Below are 17,254 nucleotides of genomic sequence, written 5' to 3' on the forward strand. Positions count from 1 at the left end.
GGCATTCAGCGATTAGGTGGAAGAGAGAAACTGGAATAAACAGGCGAGCGGGGGAGGGGGGTGGGGGGTGGGGGGGTCCCGGAGTCTCCTCCAGCAGGAGGGCCAAGGTGTCACCCGCTAGGTCTGGCCACAGGAAGGTCACTCCTGACCCTGAACTGGGCAGCTCCAGGGGAGCAGAGGCAGCCTGACTGGAAAGGACCCCAAAAGGTGGGAGGAACATAAGGAACTCAGAACAAGGGGGCTCTGAGTCCCCCAGCCAGGAGGGCGAGGGGCTCCCCGGGGGCCCCGGGGCTGAGACTGGCCGGCTTTCGGGGGCGGGGGGGGGAGGGATCTTGTGGCTGGGGGTCGGGCAGAGCGGCCTTGAGTTCTAGGCCCCGCCCGAACCATGTGATTCTGGGCCAGCTTGGAAACCGGACAGGACTGTCGGGGACCCCGGCCAGGTGGCCCAGCCCTCCCCTGTCTCTGGGCACATCGCCCAGTCCTGGGGCTCCAGTCGGCCGTCACTCCGTATCCGATCCTGCCCTCGGCCACATCTGGTTGTCCGGAGCTGGGTTCCTCCTCACCTGACTGAGCTGCCCGGAGGCCCCTGGAGCTAGGACGTGGTGGTGGGGGGTCTGGCTCCCCAGTTTGGCCGCCCTCCTGAAAGGCCAAGGACTAAGCCCCAGGGTGGCCGTGGGACCTCGTGTGGAACAGAAAAGGCAGGTGCTGTCGATGGGCCGAGAGAAGCAGGAACGAGTGAGGGAGCGGGGTCCACACCGCCCAGCGCCTGGCCTGGAGGCTTTCTGCCGCTGGACAGCCTCCGCCTGGTCCCGACAGGTGCACCTGCCACCTCTGGGGGGTGCCCACGAGCTCTCCGCTGCCCCCCTCCCTGGGGGTGGGCCCGCGGCAGGACCCCGCCATTCCACTCCGCGAGGCTCCCCGCCCCGTGTGCCCCCGGAGGCCTCTCTGCTGACGGCACGGCAACGAGAAGCACACGGCTCTGAAATCATCAGTTGCGTTTAATGCATCGTACAGAAGGAAAACTACATGGGCATATTTAAGACAAACACTTTCCTCTATCCTCGCTATCCACTGGACGGTCCTCCTTGGTCCAAAACGCTACTACGCCTCGAGACACGTCGGCAGCTACCCCTCCCGGGTCCAACCTCTCACATCCTCCCATTACGTTTTGTTTTTTTTTTTAAAAATTGAATCCGATCCATCCAAGAAGAAAAACGAACCAACAGAAAGGAACCTGAAGACATTTACATCGCAAGCCACGCAGTGACACACAATTGGCATCTAGAGTAACCAATATAGAAGACGTGTGTCTCACAGCTCACTTTGTTCATCAATAAAAGAATATAAAAATCTTGTTCAACCCAGTGTTGAGTGTATTAAAATAGATCTGTATCGTACAGCACAGTTTCTCCCGGAGTCGAGAAAATGACAGGAGGGACCACGGCAGCCCGTGGGATTCTGGCCAGCCTCCCTGCTCTGCACTTGTCGGCGTGCGCGTGCGCGTCTGGGGCCGCGTGTGCACGCACGCACGTGTGTCCGATGCAGCGCGGCACCGTGTGATATGCTGGGGTGGGAGCCCTGCGGCTTCCCCGACGCCTATCCCGTCGTGCTAGGCCCCTCGGGACCGGAGAAGCCCGGAGGCGGGGTGTGACGACCCAGCCCAAGACGCGGGAGCCCTTTTAGGACGGCGCCCTCCGCTCTCACTAACTCAAGGAGGCAGCAAGAAGAGGGACTCTCGAGTCTCCAAAGGCCAAACCCTCCGGAGGCCACGGCCCCCTCTCCCTCCCCACCCTCTCTCCCCGCCCCCCAGCCCCCTTCTGAAAGAACCCTCCGGATCTCTCCAGGTTGGGGGTCCCCCAGGAAGGGCTTTTGCATTCGTACCTTGCAGCTGAGACTACCGGAAGCGGGAGAAGAAGTCCGCAGGCATCCCCCCTTCACATGAAATAGCTTACAATAAAAACGCCATACAAAAATGTAAAGTTATTTTTTGGCATAGTGTCTGTACTGGCAAGAAAAGAGGAGTGGAACGCTTTATCGGCTCTTCGAGGGGAGAAAGGAAAAGGCTTCGGTCGTTAAGTTGAAGGATTCAACCCCAAGTAGGAAACCTGCCACGTGCCTCCCCTGCGTGCCTGCAGCCCCGTCTTGCCCAAAAAGCTCCATGAGAAGAATACGTCGGTGGCAAAAGGGAGTCCAAACGATCAGCTAAGGGAAGGAGCCTCGGGGGCACGCGGGGACCCTGGCAGGTGGGTACCGCAGCGTCCCTGGAGGGACCCACAGTGTAGTTTCTTTCAAGTTCAACAGCTGTGACTCTTAACGCTAATAATACTGACTGACAAGGGCCCGCGATCCGGAAGGCGCTGGAGCCCTGCGGCCTCGAGCCCCGAGCCCCGGGCCCCTACCTAGATTCGCTACCCACTGCTCGTCCCAACTACCCCTACTAGTCAGCTAGGTCCCCGGCTCCCCTCCCAACCTCTCTCTGCCCTTCTCTCCCCCGGGGGAGACAGCACGAGGCCGGGGAGACAGCTGTGCCTGGAAGCCAGGGGCCCGGGCCAGCCCCCCAACGGCCGGGGGACTGACTGTGCGCCCGGCCGTCTCGCGCCCACCTGGCCTCCTGGGGTCCCGTCCGCACGTGGAGGGTGGGACTGCATCCCAACCCGTCCCGGTTCCTTCTCCCCTTCTTTCCTCCGTCTCTCTCTCTCTCGGTCTGGTTTTAGTTTCGTCTGAAATTCATAGTGTTTATGAATTAAGGCGGACAGAACCCTCAGGTCTGGTGAGCGGGGTCCCAGGAACCTTCCGTGGGTGTGAAGCCGGTCCCTCGGGGTCAGTTGTGCCCCTGGGGCTGCTGGAGGGCGGGGTGCATGGCTGCTGCCGAGGGCTTGGTCCAGGGCCCGGCCAGCAGCGGGGCGGGGCCGGTGGTCGTCATGGCAACTTGCAGCACCTGCTCGCCCTGTATCAGTCTCAGGAGGGCCCGCAGGCGGTCCAGGGATGTCTGGGTGCCCCTCTGCCGGGCCAGCAGGCTCGTCTTAAGCTCTAGGCATTTCTGTCAGGGGGAGAGAGGGGCAGGGGGAGGCTCTCAGAATTCAACCGTGCAGGCGTCCCGGGGCCGCCGCCCTCTCGGCCCCTCTCCCCCTACAGCTCCTCCCCTCCACTGCGGGGGCCCGAAGGACGCCGGCCAAGGGCCTCCGGCAGCGCTGGAGAAATCCGTTTTAGAGTTCAGGGCTAGAAACGGCGTGCCTGTGCCAGAGTGTGGAACGTTCTCCCTCGTGGCTGTGGTGCTGCCTTGCTGACCACGTCTACCCCTCCTCCTCCTGGAGGAAGCTGGGGCCGGTTCAGCCTCAACGACAGCACCTGCAGGAGACCTACGGATTGCCAGCCCGCTCTCTGCTCTGCTCCCGCCTGCTGTGCTCTTGCCTCTTCGTGGGCTCTCTACGTGTCACGTGCGTCAGGCAGCCAGGACGGGTGCGCAGGCTACAGCGTCAGCCATCTGCTGCTCGGGGAAACCACTCCTACCCCCTGAAACTGTGTCCCGACTCCCAGATAGGCATGATCAGAGAGCCTCTGCCCGGGCTCTTGAGAGATTAAATGAGATACCGCCTTTAAAGAGTTTCACTAGGGCCTGGCACCGCCCTCACCACCATTATCCCCTCCACGACCTCAGCCATCACCACCACCATCGCCACCATCACGACCATCACATTATCACGACCACCACACTACGGGAGAGAAATCATCGCGTTCACATCACGCACGAAGCGCCTGAGGCTCCGAGAGCTTTGCCAAAGTCAAAGAGCCAGGAAGGAGCCCCAAGTCCAACCGCTCAAGACCTGAACGTCGAGCGGATCAGAGCCGCACTCCGCCTCGCGGAGCGACGTCCGTGAGTCCGTCTTCTCCTGGGGCCTCAGGGACGGGACAGCAAAACCCTGGCCTTGTATCTCGCGGCCGTAAGGTCCCCCAGCCCCCTGCCCCGCACCCCCAGCGCACCTTCACCGCCGAGGCCAGGCGCCGGTCACACTCCTCCAGCTGCCGGAGCTCGCTCTGTAGCTCGCTGCCTCTCTGTAGCAGCTTCTGCTTCTCCTCTACCTTGACTAGGAAAGAGAAGGCCAGGTGAGCCAGCAAACTAGGTGAGCAAAAAGGCCGGGCCGTGGGCGAGCGGGAGAAGCACGGAGAACCCGAGCCCACGGGCCATTCTGGCCACATCCTCCCGCAGAAGCCAGTGGCCCTGGCTGAGGACACAGGGACTGGAGATGAGCCCCCGCTCCCCCCACAGTGATGGCCCTGCACGCCGCACCGCTCCCAGGGTCCCTCCGCGCAGAGCCCTGGCTAGGAATGGCTGAGGATGGGCCCAGGGCGAGCCCAGGGGACTGGGTGGGGTGGGAGGGAAGGGAGCAAGACCGTCTTACCTGTCTTGTGGGTGACGTAGGAGTGCACAATGGCCAGCATCCCGGACCAGGGCACGCCACCGTCTTTCTTTAAGGCCTAGAGGGCACATGGGGAAATGAACAAGCAGACGGGCCAGAGCCTGCCTCGGTCTGGCCGCGCAGCGCTGGGGGGCGGGAGTGGGGGGAGCAAGGCTTCCTGAGCTGCAGGTTCCTCAGCTGGGACGGGAGGGAGCCCGTCCCTCCTGCCTCACGATCTGGCTCCCAGAGCTCCCCGAGGACAGGAGCCTGCGTATCGCCAGGGCCCCAGACCGTGCTGGCGGGGAGGAGGTTCTGATTTTTCCTGAATGAATGAATACGCGAATGACCACTGGGGTGTTCTTCCCTTGTGCCGGGCAGCCCCAGGCCAGCCGGGGGGCAAATCGAGTGCCCGGTGAGGCCCCACCGTCATGCCGAAGCGGGGAACAGCATTCTGTTCTTCCTTCCTGCAAAGAGCTGCGACCCCCGGGCAGTCACGGTGCAGGGGCTGGTGGCACAGTGACATAGGGCCCACTGTACCCACCCTCTCCCTGGGTTATTCGGCCTACACTTTTTCTCAGGGAGCTGATGATTCAACTGTACAGCGGCTATGAAGCCTAGAGTTCTCTCTCTTTTTCTTTTTAAACTTAATTCCATACGGTGAACAAGTCCAAAGAATCACAAAACCTTTGCAAAGATCATTTTCAATGACCACACAACATCTCACTGAGTGCACCCGCTGGGATTAATTCCACTATCTCCTGCTGCTTTGAAGTAGGCTGTGTCTTTCCTTTGTAAGTAAGGGGCGAGGGGCTTCTTTGTGCCCAGAATCCTATCTGTATTTGGATCATTTCTTTAGACTGCGTTCCCCAAAGCTAGATTCTGGGTTTAAAAGGTACGCGCGCTTTTGAGGCTCGGATAAAATTCTGCACCGTCTAAGAGTGCCTGCCTCACCACATGGCCACCGGAAGGGAGTGTTACTGTTTTTTTGAACCTGATTGGTTTTCATTCGTGTGTCAGCAGGGAGATGGGAGCTGCTAAGTAGTGCTATCGTTGTGGTCTGTGTTATCGGTCCAGCTCCACCCGGGAAGGAGTTTTGAGGCCAGAGCTGGAGTCACTGGGTCGTGCCGAGGCGGAGAAAGCCTCTCCCACGTCGGCCCCTCTGGTCACCCCTCCGCGGCCCGACCCGACCCCAAAACACAGTGTGAGCAGCTGCAGATGTTGTGCGGAGGGTCCCCCGGTACAGGGAGAGAGGCAGGGTGGGGGTGGGAGGGCTGGCCGCCCCGCAGCGCAGCCTCCTTACCTTCTGCTGGCACTTGGGACACACCCACACGCCCTTGGGGGCGGCCTTGAGGGGCGGGTCCAGGCAGCTGAGGTGGTAGGCCCCCGGGCAGGTGCCGCAGGGCTGCAGATTGGCCCCTCGCTTGCAGGCGGCACAGTGCTCATCGTGGGTGATCTCATTCTGAAAGAGAAGGGGGGGCGGGAGGCGGGTCAGTGGGGGGTGAGGGGTGGGGGTTAGGGGGTCCAGGTCAGCTGGGCTGGGAGGGAGCCGGACCCAGCTTCCGCCAGCGTTTCTCAGCAGCTCTGGGAGAGAGAGGGATAGGCCCGGAAGCCGGGGAGGAGGAGGCGGCCAGACGCGGGACTCTAGGGCATCCCCCAGGCCACGTTTACTAGGGGTGAGGGTCAGGTGGGTGTGGCCCCCGCATGAGACCTGGTCCCCAGATGCAGGTGGCGGGGCAGGCGGTCCTGCCGTGGCTTAGGAAACGGTCCCCCTCGGGTCCACACTGCACCCCACATCGGGGGGGGGGGGGAGGGCTGGCCAGTGCTCGCCACGCGTCCCTCCCACACGGTTTCCTGCACGCGCTGCCTCGGGAGGCCCGGATTCACGGCGCTCTCCAGGCCCCTTGAGGGAGGCGCAGCCCGACCTGGCACCTCCGGCCTCCCGTGTGGGTTACCGCGCCCCTGTTTCCGCCTCTGTAACGTGGGCTAGCGACACCCGCCCCCCAGGCCACCAGGATGACTCGAGAGGAGAGGGCACCCCAAGTGCAGTCCAGAAGGAGCCTGGTAAAGGGCAGCTCCCTCTTTCCTTGGGACAAAGGAACTTCAAATGTCCCTTGTGGAGTCGTCATTTGGGCATTCAGCCTCCACTTACACACCTGCAGGGACAGGGGGCTCACTGCCTTTCCAGCCAGCCCGCTGCCCGGTGCACAGCCTTGACCGAGAGAGGAGCTTTTCCTAACGCCCTGCTTCCGGTGACCTGCAAAGTCTGAACGGTTTTCCACCACCCGCTAGAAACCCTTCTCCGTGCAAGCGACGTCGCTTCTCTACCTGTGTGTCAGCGGCAGCTTCCGACTTCAGAGCTGCAAGGGACCAGAGGGCTCCCATCGGGAACGACCCAGGCCACGAGGACCCTGGAGCCCAGGCCGTCCACGAGGGAGGGGGTAGCAGACCAAGGGCCCAGGGAAGGTGAGCCACTCGCCCGAGACCACTCAGGGAGCTGGAGACAGAAGCAGGGCCAGCATCGGGGGTCTCCCGCCTCGAGGCCAAGGCCCCTGCGGGACTCTGGGGTCTGCAGAAGCGAGGCTCAGGCTCCAGGCGTCTCCTGTGCTCACGCTGGTCGGGCACAGGTGGCTGTGGACGGGCACGGCAGGCCACCAGCCCTGATCCGTGACGCTACAGGGTTCTGGTGGCAAAAAGCCCGGAATAATCGGAGTTTATACCCGTCACCTGCTGCTGCTTAGTGGCTTGGCCATTCTAGGCATGTAGGGACTAGAAAATTCTTTTAGGACGAGATCCAAAACTTACTTAAAAAAAAAAAAAAGCCACTAAATAAATTCTGAGGCCATGCCTGCACATGAGGTCACGGCCAGCCTGTGTCCTTGGAAGCAGGGACGTGGTCTGTGCACAGGGGGATTGGGGTCTCACAGGATCATAGAAACGGAGCCGTGAGGGCTGAGACCCTGGGGGTTACCAAGTCTAGACCCTCGTGAGGTGGACAGTGAGAAACGGAGGGGACCCACTGCACCTAGCGTCACACTGGGGCCGAGAAGAGCCAGGTAGGGCCCGGCTGGCAGCCCCGGGATCAGCTGCCTCCACCTGGGCCTCCTTGGCTCCCGGGGTCCCTGCGTCCTCAGCTCGTGCTTGAACCCTGTGGGCTGGCCCTGGGGTGACGCCTAATGCACCATGCGGGCTGGACGACGGCCGACGTGTTGTCGCAAAGCTCTCGGCGCTGAGGACGGAGCCTGCAGCCCCTCTACTCGGCTCCCGCCTGCCAGGAGCCCCCACACCTGGACCGTGGAAACATGCCCCACCCCGCCCAGGCGTGACAGCGAGGGGACACGTACCTTCCAGCAGGGGTCCTCATTGGCTGGCACAGGGAAGAAGGGCGGAGAACATGTTAGCGGGCATTGGAGGAGTGCCGATCAGGACTGGAGGCCACGAGGCCCAGTATGGGCAGGGGGTTCTCACCCGGGGCATGACGGGAGCATCACTGGACCCGGGACACCCGGGTCTCACCTGGGACACTTGGGTCTCACCCGGGGCATGATGGGAGCACCACTGGACCTGGGACACGACGGGAGCACCATTGGACCCAGGACACCTGGGTCTCACCCAGGGAGTGACAGGAATAAGGGTCTCTGCCCCGGTCATGGCCAGGACCCACCGTGGGACAGGCAGGGAGCTGCCCAGGGGAGGGACCCATGATTCCGGGAACCTCTCAAGGTGATTTATTTTCAACTGTTTTTTCCCCCCATAACCACCCACCCTCCTTCCAGTAAGCGATGCCAAACCACACGTTTAATGATCACAAAAAGTGGTTTTCCTCTTAGTTTCTGGGTCAGGGCTGTCCGCACATAACGCTGTCCAGGGGGAAGCTCAGCTTCGGTGTGCACGGGACAGTTTACAAACCGCGGTCACATCCAGCCCTTACGTCGTCACCCAGCTCGGAGTCCCGGCACCGCCACCCGCCCTCCTCCTCCCTACAGACGACGACAGGGCGAAGGGGGCCGGGGCGTGGCGCTGGAATGCACCATCCGCCGGAAACAACTGTCCCGGCCGCGGACGGGCCAGCCCAGCCCCACGGAGGCCAGGAGCGGAGGGCCACCAAAGCCACCAGAGCCACCAAAGCCGAACTGGCCCCCGGCCCCACAGCGGCCGCGGCAGGAGAAGCCACGCCCCGCAGGCACTTACCTCTTGCTGTGAGGAACAGGGGGCTGTTGAGATAGTTGGATGCCAGCCGTTTCCTCTGCAGGGGACACAAAACAAAAGAAAAACCGTCTCGCGGGGAGCCCTCCTCAGTGACCCTGCCCCTGCCCAGGGCGTACCTGGGACAGACTCCCCACCCAGGGCTCCAGAGGCAGAAATAGGGAAGGACACTGGGGCTGCAGGGGAGGGGCGGGCTGGCGTCAGCAAGGGCTCTGCCCTGTGGCAGGTGTGGAACCCATGCCTGCTCCCCGCCGATACGTCCGCCTCACTCGGGAGGGACGAGTGGGGGGCCCCGAATCGGGGCCAACCAGTAACAAGCAGCCACCAGGTTCCCCGTCCGTCTGACTCCTGCACCTTGTCAGCTGGCTCTGGGGTCAGGTGGGGAGACGAGGGTGTGAGGGACTCGCTCCCCAAACCTCACTTCTCGGCACGGGGCCCAGGAACCCTCGGTACAGGGTCGTCCCCGGCACCCAACATCGTGGAGACGCGGAGGCTTCCGGTACGTTCCGAACGGTGGCTTCAGCCACAGGCCGAGAACACACGACCGACTTTGCACCAGCCTCCCCCGTCGCGGTGGGGCTGTGCTCAGAGCCAAGGGCGAGGCCCCCGTGGCAGGGCCGCTCGTGGAGCCACAGATGTGTCCAGGGCTCAGGGGTCACGGCTGGGAGGCGGCTCCTGATTCCTTAATCAGGTCATCTCTGGCCCTGGCCACAGACTGGGGACACTGGGGTGTGGCTTCGCGCACAGAGCGGGGGACGCTTTCATCAGTGAGCACGGCAAAGGGAACGGGGCCCTTTGGTCCAGACAGCGGTCAGCACCTCCTTGCGTGGAGGTCAAGGAACAGCTCGGTGACACCCTTCCAAAAGGGTGCAGTGCTCGGGACACCATGGGCGGGGCGGGGGGGTTCCCTCCAAAGGTGCAGAGGGCGGGTCCCTCACCTCGGTCTCCAGGAGGCCGCTGTAGGCGGGATTGGCTGTGCTTCTTCTCTTCCGCTCTTGGCGCTTGCTCTGGATTTCTGGAAAGACACAGACACAGAAGTTACTGGATCCTTCCTGTCCCGGCAACCCTGAACGCTTCCGCTGCAAGCCCTGGGCGGCCCCGTCCCCTCCTGCCCCGCATCCGCGCCCCAGAGTGGCCCCGGCACGGCTCCCTCTGGGGCGGACGGAGGTGCCGGCTTCCGGCCGGAGGGTGAAAGGTACCCACCGACAGTGCTGGTCCCCCGTGTGCCATCCCCCAGCCTGGGGCCGCCTCTCTCACGAACCCTGAGATCATAACCCGGGCCGAGGTCGGACGCTGAACCCACCGAGCCCCCCCAGGCGCCCCCAGGAGGGCTATTTACAAAAACCGTAGTAACAGTCACGAGTCTATCAGCAAAGCACCGTTGACGCAGCCCTCACACCCGTTCTTGCCAAGTTGTGCGGGGAGCCACCGAGGCAGGGGGAGCCGGGAGGCTCTCCCTCTGTGCTCACAACCTCCGGCACTTGGGACACACGTCCCAGAAGGGACTGCCGCCCCCCCGCCGGCTGTCACCCCACGGCGCAGGCCGGTCCCAGCCCAGCCTGCCGCCGTGCGGGGTCCTTACCTTCCAAGTGCTCCGTTGTGACCAGGCCAAGAGCTACCATGAAGGCGATTTTCTGAGAGAGGGAAACGGAGAGGCGTTACCACCACCTTCCACGTCTGTGCAGCCATTCGACAAATTCGACAGGAGCACCTACTCATGGGGCTGGCTGATCTGTCTCGGGTCTCCTTCGTTGCTACCTACGGTCTCCTCTCTGTCCCAGGACCCCATCCGGGATCTCCCGTTGCACTCAGTGGCCGTGCCTCCTTAGCTCCTCTGGGCTGGGCCGGATTTCTCTGGTTTTCTTTGTTTCTGATGGGGACAGTTCTGAGCTTGGGCTGGTCAGGTGTTTCAAAGGATGCCCCTCAGTTAGGATTCGCCTGATGGTTTTCTCATGGTTAGACTGGGCTATGGGCCTGGGGGAGGAGGACCACAGAGGGGAAGTGTCCCGCCAACCCATCATATCCAGGGCACGTGTTATCAACGTGACTCAGCACTGTGACGTTGCCCTTGACCACCCGGCTGAGGCATCGGTCGGCTGCCTCCACTGAAAATCCCTCCTTCCCCGTCCACGCTGTCCTCATTGGCAGGAAGTGGCTGGTCACCACTCACACTTAAGAAGCAGGGAACTGTGCTCCCCGGTGGCCTTTTTTGGCCACGTAGACTAAAAAAAATTTGTACGTAGTAGAATTTAGCAGTATTTTCTTTTTCAGCGTTTCGGTTTTTGAATCTTAGCCACAGACTCTGAGGTTGTAAACCAAGTTGCTTATGTTTTATTTCAGTATTTGTAATTTCACTGCTTACTTTATTTTATTATGATTTTTTTTTTTATTTTTTTTTTCAACGTTTATTTATTTTTGGGACAGAGAGAGACAGAGCATGAACGGGGGAGGGGCAGAGAGAGAGGGAGACACAGAATCGGAAACAGGCTCCAGGCTCTGAGCCATCAGCCCGGAGCCCGACGCGGGGCTCGAACCCACGGACCGCGAGATCGTGACCTGGCTGAAGTCGGACGCTTAACCGACTGCGCCACCCAGGCGCCCCTGATTTTTAAAGTTTATTTATTTTGAGAGAGAGAGAGAGAGCAGGGGAGGAGCAGGGGGTGGGGAGAGAGAATCCCAAGCAGACTCCACCTGTCAGTGGAGAGCCAGCCCAACACGGGGCTCGAACTCACGAACACTGAGATCATGACTTGAACCGAGATTAAGAGTCAGACGCTTAACCGACTGAGCCACCCAGATGCCCCTATGATTTTTTCATTTTTTTTTAATCTTCATTTATTTTTGAGAGAGAGAGACCGAGTGCGAGCGGGGGAGGGACAGAAAGAGAGGGGGACACAGAATCCGAAGCAGGCTCCGGGCTCCGAGCTGTCGGCACAGAGCCCGACGTGGGGCCTGAACCCATGGACCGTGAGGTCATGACCTGAGCCGAAGACGGACGCTTAACCGACTGAGCCCCCCAGGCGCCCCTATGACTTTTTAAAAGGAGGCTCCCCACCCAACGTGGGGCTTGAACTCACAACCCTGAGATCAAGAGTCACACGCTCTACCGACGGAGGCAGCCAGGCCCCCCTCACTGTTTACATGCAGGTTTCTGAGCCGTTGGGAACGTATCCTGGCGTGAAATGCGGATTCCTTTCAGTCCACATGGCTACTTACTACTCACTTGTTCCAATACCATTTATTGAAACTTCCGTCTTTCCACTTTTCACTGGTTTGAGGAGCCGCTTGAATCGTACGCTAAATGATCACGCGTATCCGTGGTCTCTTTCTGGGCCCCCTGTTCTGTTCCTACCTGTTCGTGAGCTCCCGTGGCACCGTGTCCCTACCTTGGCTTTACAGAACTCTGGCGGGATTAGGATCCTTTTCTCTGTGTTCTTCCTGTTCAGGGCTCTCCGGTCCTTCCTGCTTGTCTTTTGCAGGTGAAATTTACAAACCATGAAGGAGCCGGAGGGAGCCCCTTGGCAGCTTTTCTGGGATGATGTCAAGACGATAAATTAACATAGGGCAGGGCGCCTGGGTGGCTCAGTCGGTGAAGCGCCCCACTTCAGCTCAGGTCATGATCTCGCGGTCTGAGTTCGAGCCCCGTGTCGGGCTCTGTGCCGACAGCTCGGAGCCTGGAACCTGCTTCGGATTCCGTGTCTCCCTCTCTCTCTGACCCTCCCCCACTCACACTCTGTCTCTCTCTAAAAAAATAAACATTAAAACATTTTTAAAAAATTAACGTAGGGCATAATGACAACTTTGTGATACGCAATCTTTCCCCCCAAAACCGTGGTGTGCCTCTCTCTCTGTTCCTCTTCTGCCTTTGGGGGTTTAAACTTACCCTCCAGCGGGGTTTGACTGTTGTCAGCGTGTCTGTCCCTAGATATTTAATCTTTTTGTTGCTACTGTAAATACGGTTATCTGTAAGGCTTCTAACAGGCTGCTCTGTGTTTCTGTTGACGATTATCGATGTTTTGCATTAATACTAAACCCCGCTGCCTCGACAACTTCTGTCTGCAGATTTGTTTTCTTATCATCGATTCTCTTGGGTTTTCCAAATCATTCCAAATAGTGACTGTTTACTCTTCCATTTTTTTTTTTTTACTTCTGTGCTGCTAAAAATAGTTCTCCCCCTCCATCTGTCGGCTTTACGTGATATTCTTTGAGTCACTGAAAGTCTCAGCTACGACGGAGACTCCCCCGGAGCTCATCCTGCCTCCCGCCTTCTCTCACGGCCCCCCCACCCCCGACGCTACGGAGATGAAGCATTTGTACGCGATCGAGATCGGAGAATGTCCTACCCTTTCGTTTCACCCCGCGGCTGAGTTTTGGAGCCGCCCGCCCGAGGGCTGGTGACAGAGGGGCCCCGGTCTCCTCTGGGCCGGTGGGGGTCGAGCCAGGCCCACGGAACAGCATCTCCCGAGTCCTTAGCAGATTTAAAACCTATCTGGAGGGGGGCGCCTGGGGGTGGGAGGGGGGGCTCGGTCGGTGAAGCAACCGACTCTTGACTTCGGCTCAGCACGAGCTCACGGTTCGTGGGATCGAGCCCCGCGTCGGGCTCCGCGCTGACAACACAGAGCCTGTTTCAGATCCTCTGTCTCCCTCTCTCCACCCCGCCCTCGCTCTCTCAAAAATAAATACACATTAAAAAAATAATAAAACCTGCCACGCGGATGGAGGCTTCCAGTTTGAAGGCCAGCTTGGCGGGACATAAAACCCTAGGCTCTTTCTGTCTCTCCTCAGGATCTTGTCGCGAACTCATGAACCGTGAGATCATGCCCTGAGCCGAAATCAAGAGTCGGACACTCAGCAGACTGAGCCCCCGAGGCGACCCCGTCCAGTAAGACTCTTAATTTCCGCCAATCACCATGTTCTTCATCATCAAGATTTCCAAACGGGTTTTACATTCACCTGATCTCGCTTTAACTTTCATGACATCGTTTGCCCCGTTATTTCTTATTTATTCCAAAAAGGGGCTGTTATTCCGTTTTTTAAAACACAAACTTGCCCGAGTACCCCGTAAACAAACTCGTGTGCAAGTCGTGGCCAGACGATGCCACAAAACGAGGTCCATCTGGAGGAAATTCACGTTCCACACGTGGGCTCTGTCATACTCCGCGTGGACCGCGTCACGTGTTCCAGAATTCTGTCCAGACTCATCTGGGGCACAGCTCCTCCTTCCTGTTCTGTGTTTCCGTTTTTCTCTGCCTCCCTCCTTCTCCCCCCTCTCTCCCCCTCCCTCCCTCCCCCTCCCTCCCCTTCCTTCCACCTCCTGCTCCCCCCTCTCTCCCCCTCCCTCCCTCCCCCTCCCTCCACCTCCTGCTCGCCCCTCCCTCCCCCTCCATCCCTCCCCCTTCCTCCACCTCCTGCTCGCCCCTCCTTCCCCGTCCATCCCTCCCCCTCCCTCCCCCTCCATCCCTCCCCCTCCATCCCTCCTTCTCCCTCCCTCCACCTCCTTCAACCTCCTGCTCGCCCTCCCTCCCCCTCCCTCCCTCCCCCTCCATCACTCGATCTCCCTCCACTTCCTGCTCTCCCCTCTCTCCCCCTCCCTCCCCCTCCCCAGGTGCGGCTGTGGCCTCAGGCTCAGGTTGGCTCCTTTCCTTCTTGAAGAGCTTATGGGACCCACGCTGCCAGGTGTGAGCTCCCCCCCTCCCCTGCCCTCCTGGTGGCCCTCACCCGATTCCGGCATTCCGGACCTGCAGCCCGGTGGCCCTAGGGTCCTGCTCACTGCTTGGGCTTCTGGGACACAGCACAGCGGCCTCTCTGTTGTCTCTTCCCGTCACCGGCTAGTCCCCAGGACCTGGCCTTTACTGCCCACCTGCTCGCACCCACAAACGTCTTACATTTTTCCCGAAGCTCTCCCTTCCGGCTTAGCTCTTAAACTCAGGCAAACGACACCCGAAACCGGCCCTCAGGTGATGGCGACTGTCCCGCCAAGACCCGGCCCGGACCTCCAGGCCGTGACAGCCAAGCCCCCACCTCGTGCCTGCGCAGGTGGACCACGGAGTGACGCTGGAATGACGGGCAATCGCCCGAACCTCAATATGATACCGAAACCTCCCCCCGGAGGAGCCTCAGCCGCGTTTACAGGACACGCACTGGGTGCACTGGCAGCTTTCGTCAAGGTGCCCTGTCTCCCGACGATGACAAGCCTTCCCTGTCTACTCATCCTGACCCTAAACCAAAGGCACCCCCCCCCCCCGGGCAGTCAGTGTCCAGAGCTATTTCAAAGCTGACTTTGTGTGCCAACTCCGCCTGGCGCGCCTGTGACTCCCCACGAAACGAACTCGCGTTGGTCCTGTGACATTCCTACACTTTTTCTGCCGTTGTTGTGGGTCTGCCGCAGGGGGCTACCTCCAAGTCGGAACCCCGAGCCGCCCCGGATCGGTTTCAAGAAGCGGGGGGGTGCCTTGGTTATTTCTGAAGTTTAGAAAGATCCTTCTAGCTACTGGGAGGACAGACGGGGAGGAACCCGTCCAGGGGCAGGAACGGGGGCCGTGGTGACCCGGGCGGCGTGGGCATCTGTGCGCACGGGTCCCGCCCAGGGAGGTGGCCGCAGTCAGGGCTCATGCGGGGCTGAGGCCCCTGCAGTCCTCGTGCTGTTCTGACGGCGGCCGGTCTCGGTCAGGTGCTGCCCGAGGCCAGGATGATGGGCGGCACAGGCAAGGCCACAGCTGTGTCCTAAAGGTGGCCGTGGGCCTCGAGACAGGGCCGAGGGGAGAGAGCCTTGGAGTCATTCCGGGTGCCGGTAAACTTGGCGTTCCCTTCCCTTCAGCGGGGCTTGTGCAGCCCCGGGAGCCTCCATTGCCACCAGCCACCCCGGACGCCAGCCCACTCCTCCGGCGAAGCTTCCGGGGCAGGGGCCGCCCTGGCCTCGGGAGCTCTGGACTCGGGCTCTTGGTGAACGGGCTCAAAGGGCGCCACGGAGCCCCGCATCGGCCCCGCACAACCGCTCCCAGACCCCGTGTTATAAAAAAGAAAGTTTAATAAGGATTTTTACGCTGGGACGTGTTGTAATTGCCGGTTCTATTTAAGTCATTACACGTATTTACGCTAATTATGTAGTTAAATGTAATTATACTAATTGTATAAACGCACAATAACCGGGTGAGATATACTTTGAGGGAACACAGAGAATCCGCCCGGAAAACCTCCAGGAAGGCTGCGGGTCCCCGTGGGAGGACACAGGGGCGCACGCAGAGGCCGGCCCGGGGCTCACCGCGCACGCAGCAGGTGCGCAAACGTCACGGAGGGACGGAACGGAGAGCCTCCTGAGACAAATCGGGCCCGGGGCCCACAGAGGACAACCCAGGTTATCTCAGCCTCAGTGAATGGTCGACTCTGAATCGAAGCTACTCCCAAAAAGCCAATGGGCTTTCTGGACACGCCAAAGGACAATAATGAAGTCACTCTCCCGCTCAAGGATATTCCATGGCCCCCCACTGCCCAAGGAATGAAGTTGCACCACGGCAGCCAGCATGCAGGCCCCCCAGGGTCAGGCTCCAACGTCTCTCCGACCCTGGGTTTAGGGTTTCTCACGCACACGTGCCACCTGAGGTCCAAGCGGACCCGCTGGCTTTCCTGGGCCTGCTAAATGCCTTCTCACATCCACGAGATTGTGCAAGCAATGTCCTCTGCACGACACGCTGTCCCTCCTGCCTCTGCCCCGCCCCTCCTCTGCAAAGCCTTCCTCAGTCCCAAGCAGGCTCCGAGCTGTCAGCACGGAGCCCGACGTGGGGCTCGAACCCACGGATCGCGAGATCGTGACCCGAGCCAAAGTCGGACGCTTAACCGACCGAGTCACCCAGGCTCCCCGACACTTGACATTTTTTAACCCAAGCTGAAGTCCTGGTGGTCGTGCCGGGAGGAGTGAGTTCCCCCAGGGCCAGGGCTCCAACTGCCCCATCTCCACGTCCCTACCCTCAGCACGGAGCCTGGCACGGAGCAAACTCTAAGACATGTCCGAAGAGTAAGTGAATGAACGGAAGAAAGGCTGACTTCTTTTGATAACGACAGCCCGTTGATTTAAAAGAATCATAAGGGCTCGGGAAATGACAGATGTCGGCAAGGATGCGGAGGAGGCACCTTTGGTGGGAATGCACACTGGTGCAGCCGCTCTGGAAAACAGTATGGGGGGGGGGTCCTCAAAAAACTGAAAACAGAACTACCCTACGACCCAGCAATAGCGCTACTGGGAATTTACCCAAAGGACACAAAAGTGCTGATTCGAAGGGGCACATGCACCCCAATGTTTACAGCAGTATTATCAACAACAGCAAAGTATGGAAAAAGCCCCGAGTGTCCATCGACGGATAACTGGATAAAGACGATGTGGTGTAGACGATGTGGTATATACACCGTGGAATACTATTCAGCGATGGAAGAGAATGAAATCTTACCATTTGCGATGACATGGGTGGAACTGGACGGTATTTTGCTAAATGAGGTAAGTCAGGCAGAGAAAGACAGATGTCATCTGAGAAACTTACAGATGACCATGGGGGAAGGGAAGGAAAAATACGATAAAAACAGACAGGGAGGCAAACCATAAGAGACTCTCAGACACAGAGAACAAACAGGGCTGATGCGGGTAGGGGGTGGGGGGGGGGAGG

General features: G+C 60.0%; 1 protein-coding gene across 1 annotated transcript in view; it reads right to left on the reverse strand.

The window, feature by feature from the left end:
• Nucleotides 1–1,842: 1,842 nt before the first annotated feature.
• The window catches only part of PHF21B (PHD finger protein 21B), an 89,751-nt gene continuing 74,339 nt past the window's right edge, over nucleotides 1,843–17,254 (reverse strand). Inside the window, exons 6-13 of the mRNA XM_047866843.1 lie at nucleotides 10,183–10,234; nucleotides 9,539–9,615; nucleotides 8,586–8,640; nucleotides 7,739–7,761; nucleotides 5,698–5,856; nucleotides 4,401–4,476; nucleotides 3,982–4,085; nucleotides 1,843–3,040 (exon numbers count right to left, since the gene is read on the reverse strand). Coding sequence (XP_047722799.1) covers nucleotides 2,822–3,040; nucleotides 3,982–4,085; nucleotides 4,401–4,476; nucleotides 5,698–5,856; nucleotides 7,739–7,761; nucleotides 8,586–8,640; nucleotides 9,539–9,615; nucleotides 10,183–10,234 — 765 coding nt within the window. The 3' untranslated portion in view covers nucleotides 1,843–2,821. The remainder of the gene's footprint in view (nucleotides 3,041–3,981; nucleotides 4,086–4,400; nucleotides 4,477–5,697; nucleotides 5,857–7,738; nucleotides 7,762–8,585; nucleotides 8,641–9,538; nucleotides 9,616–10,182; nucleotides 10,235–17,254) is intronic.

The sequence above is a fragment of the Prionailurus viverrinus genome, chromosome B4 (genome assembly GCF_022837055.1).
Source record: "Prionailurus viverrinus isolate Anna chromosome B4, UM_Priviv_1.0, whole genome shotgun sequence".
Taxonomy (NCBI): Eukaryota; Metazoa; Chordata; class Mammalia; order Carnivora; family Felidae; genus Prionailurus; species Prionailurus viverrinus.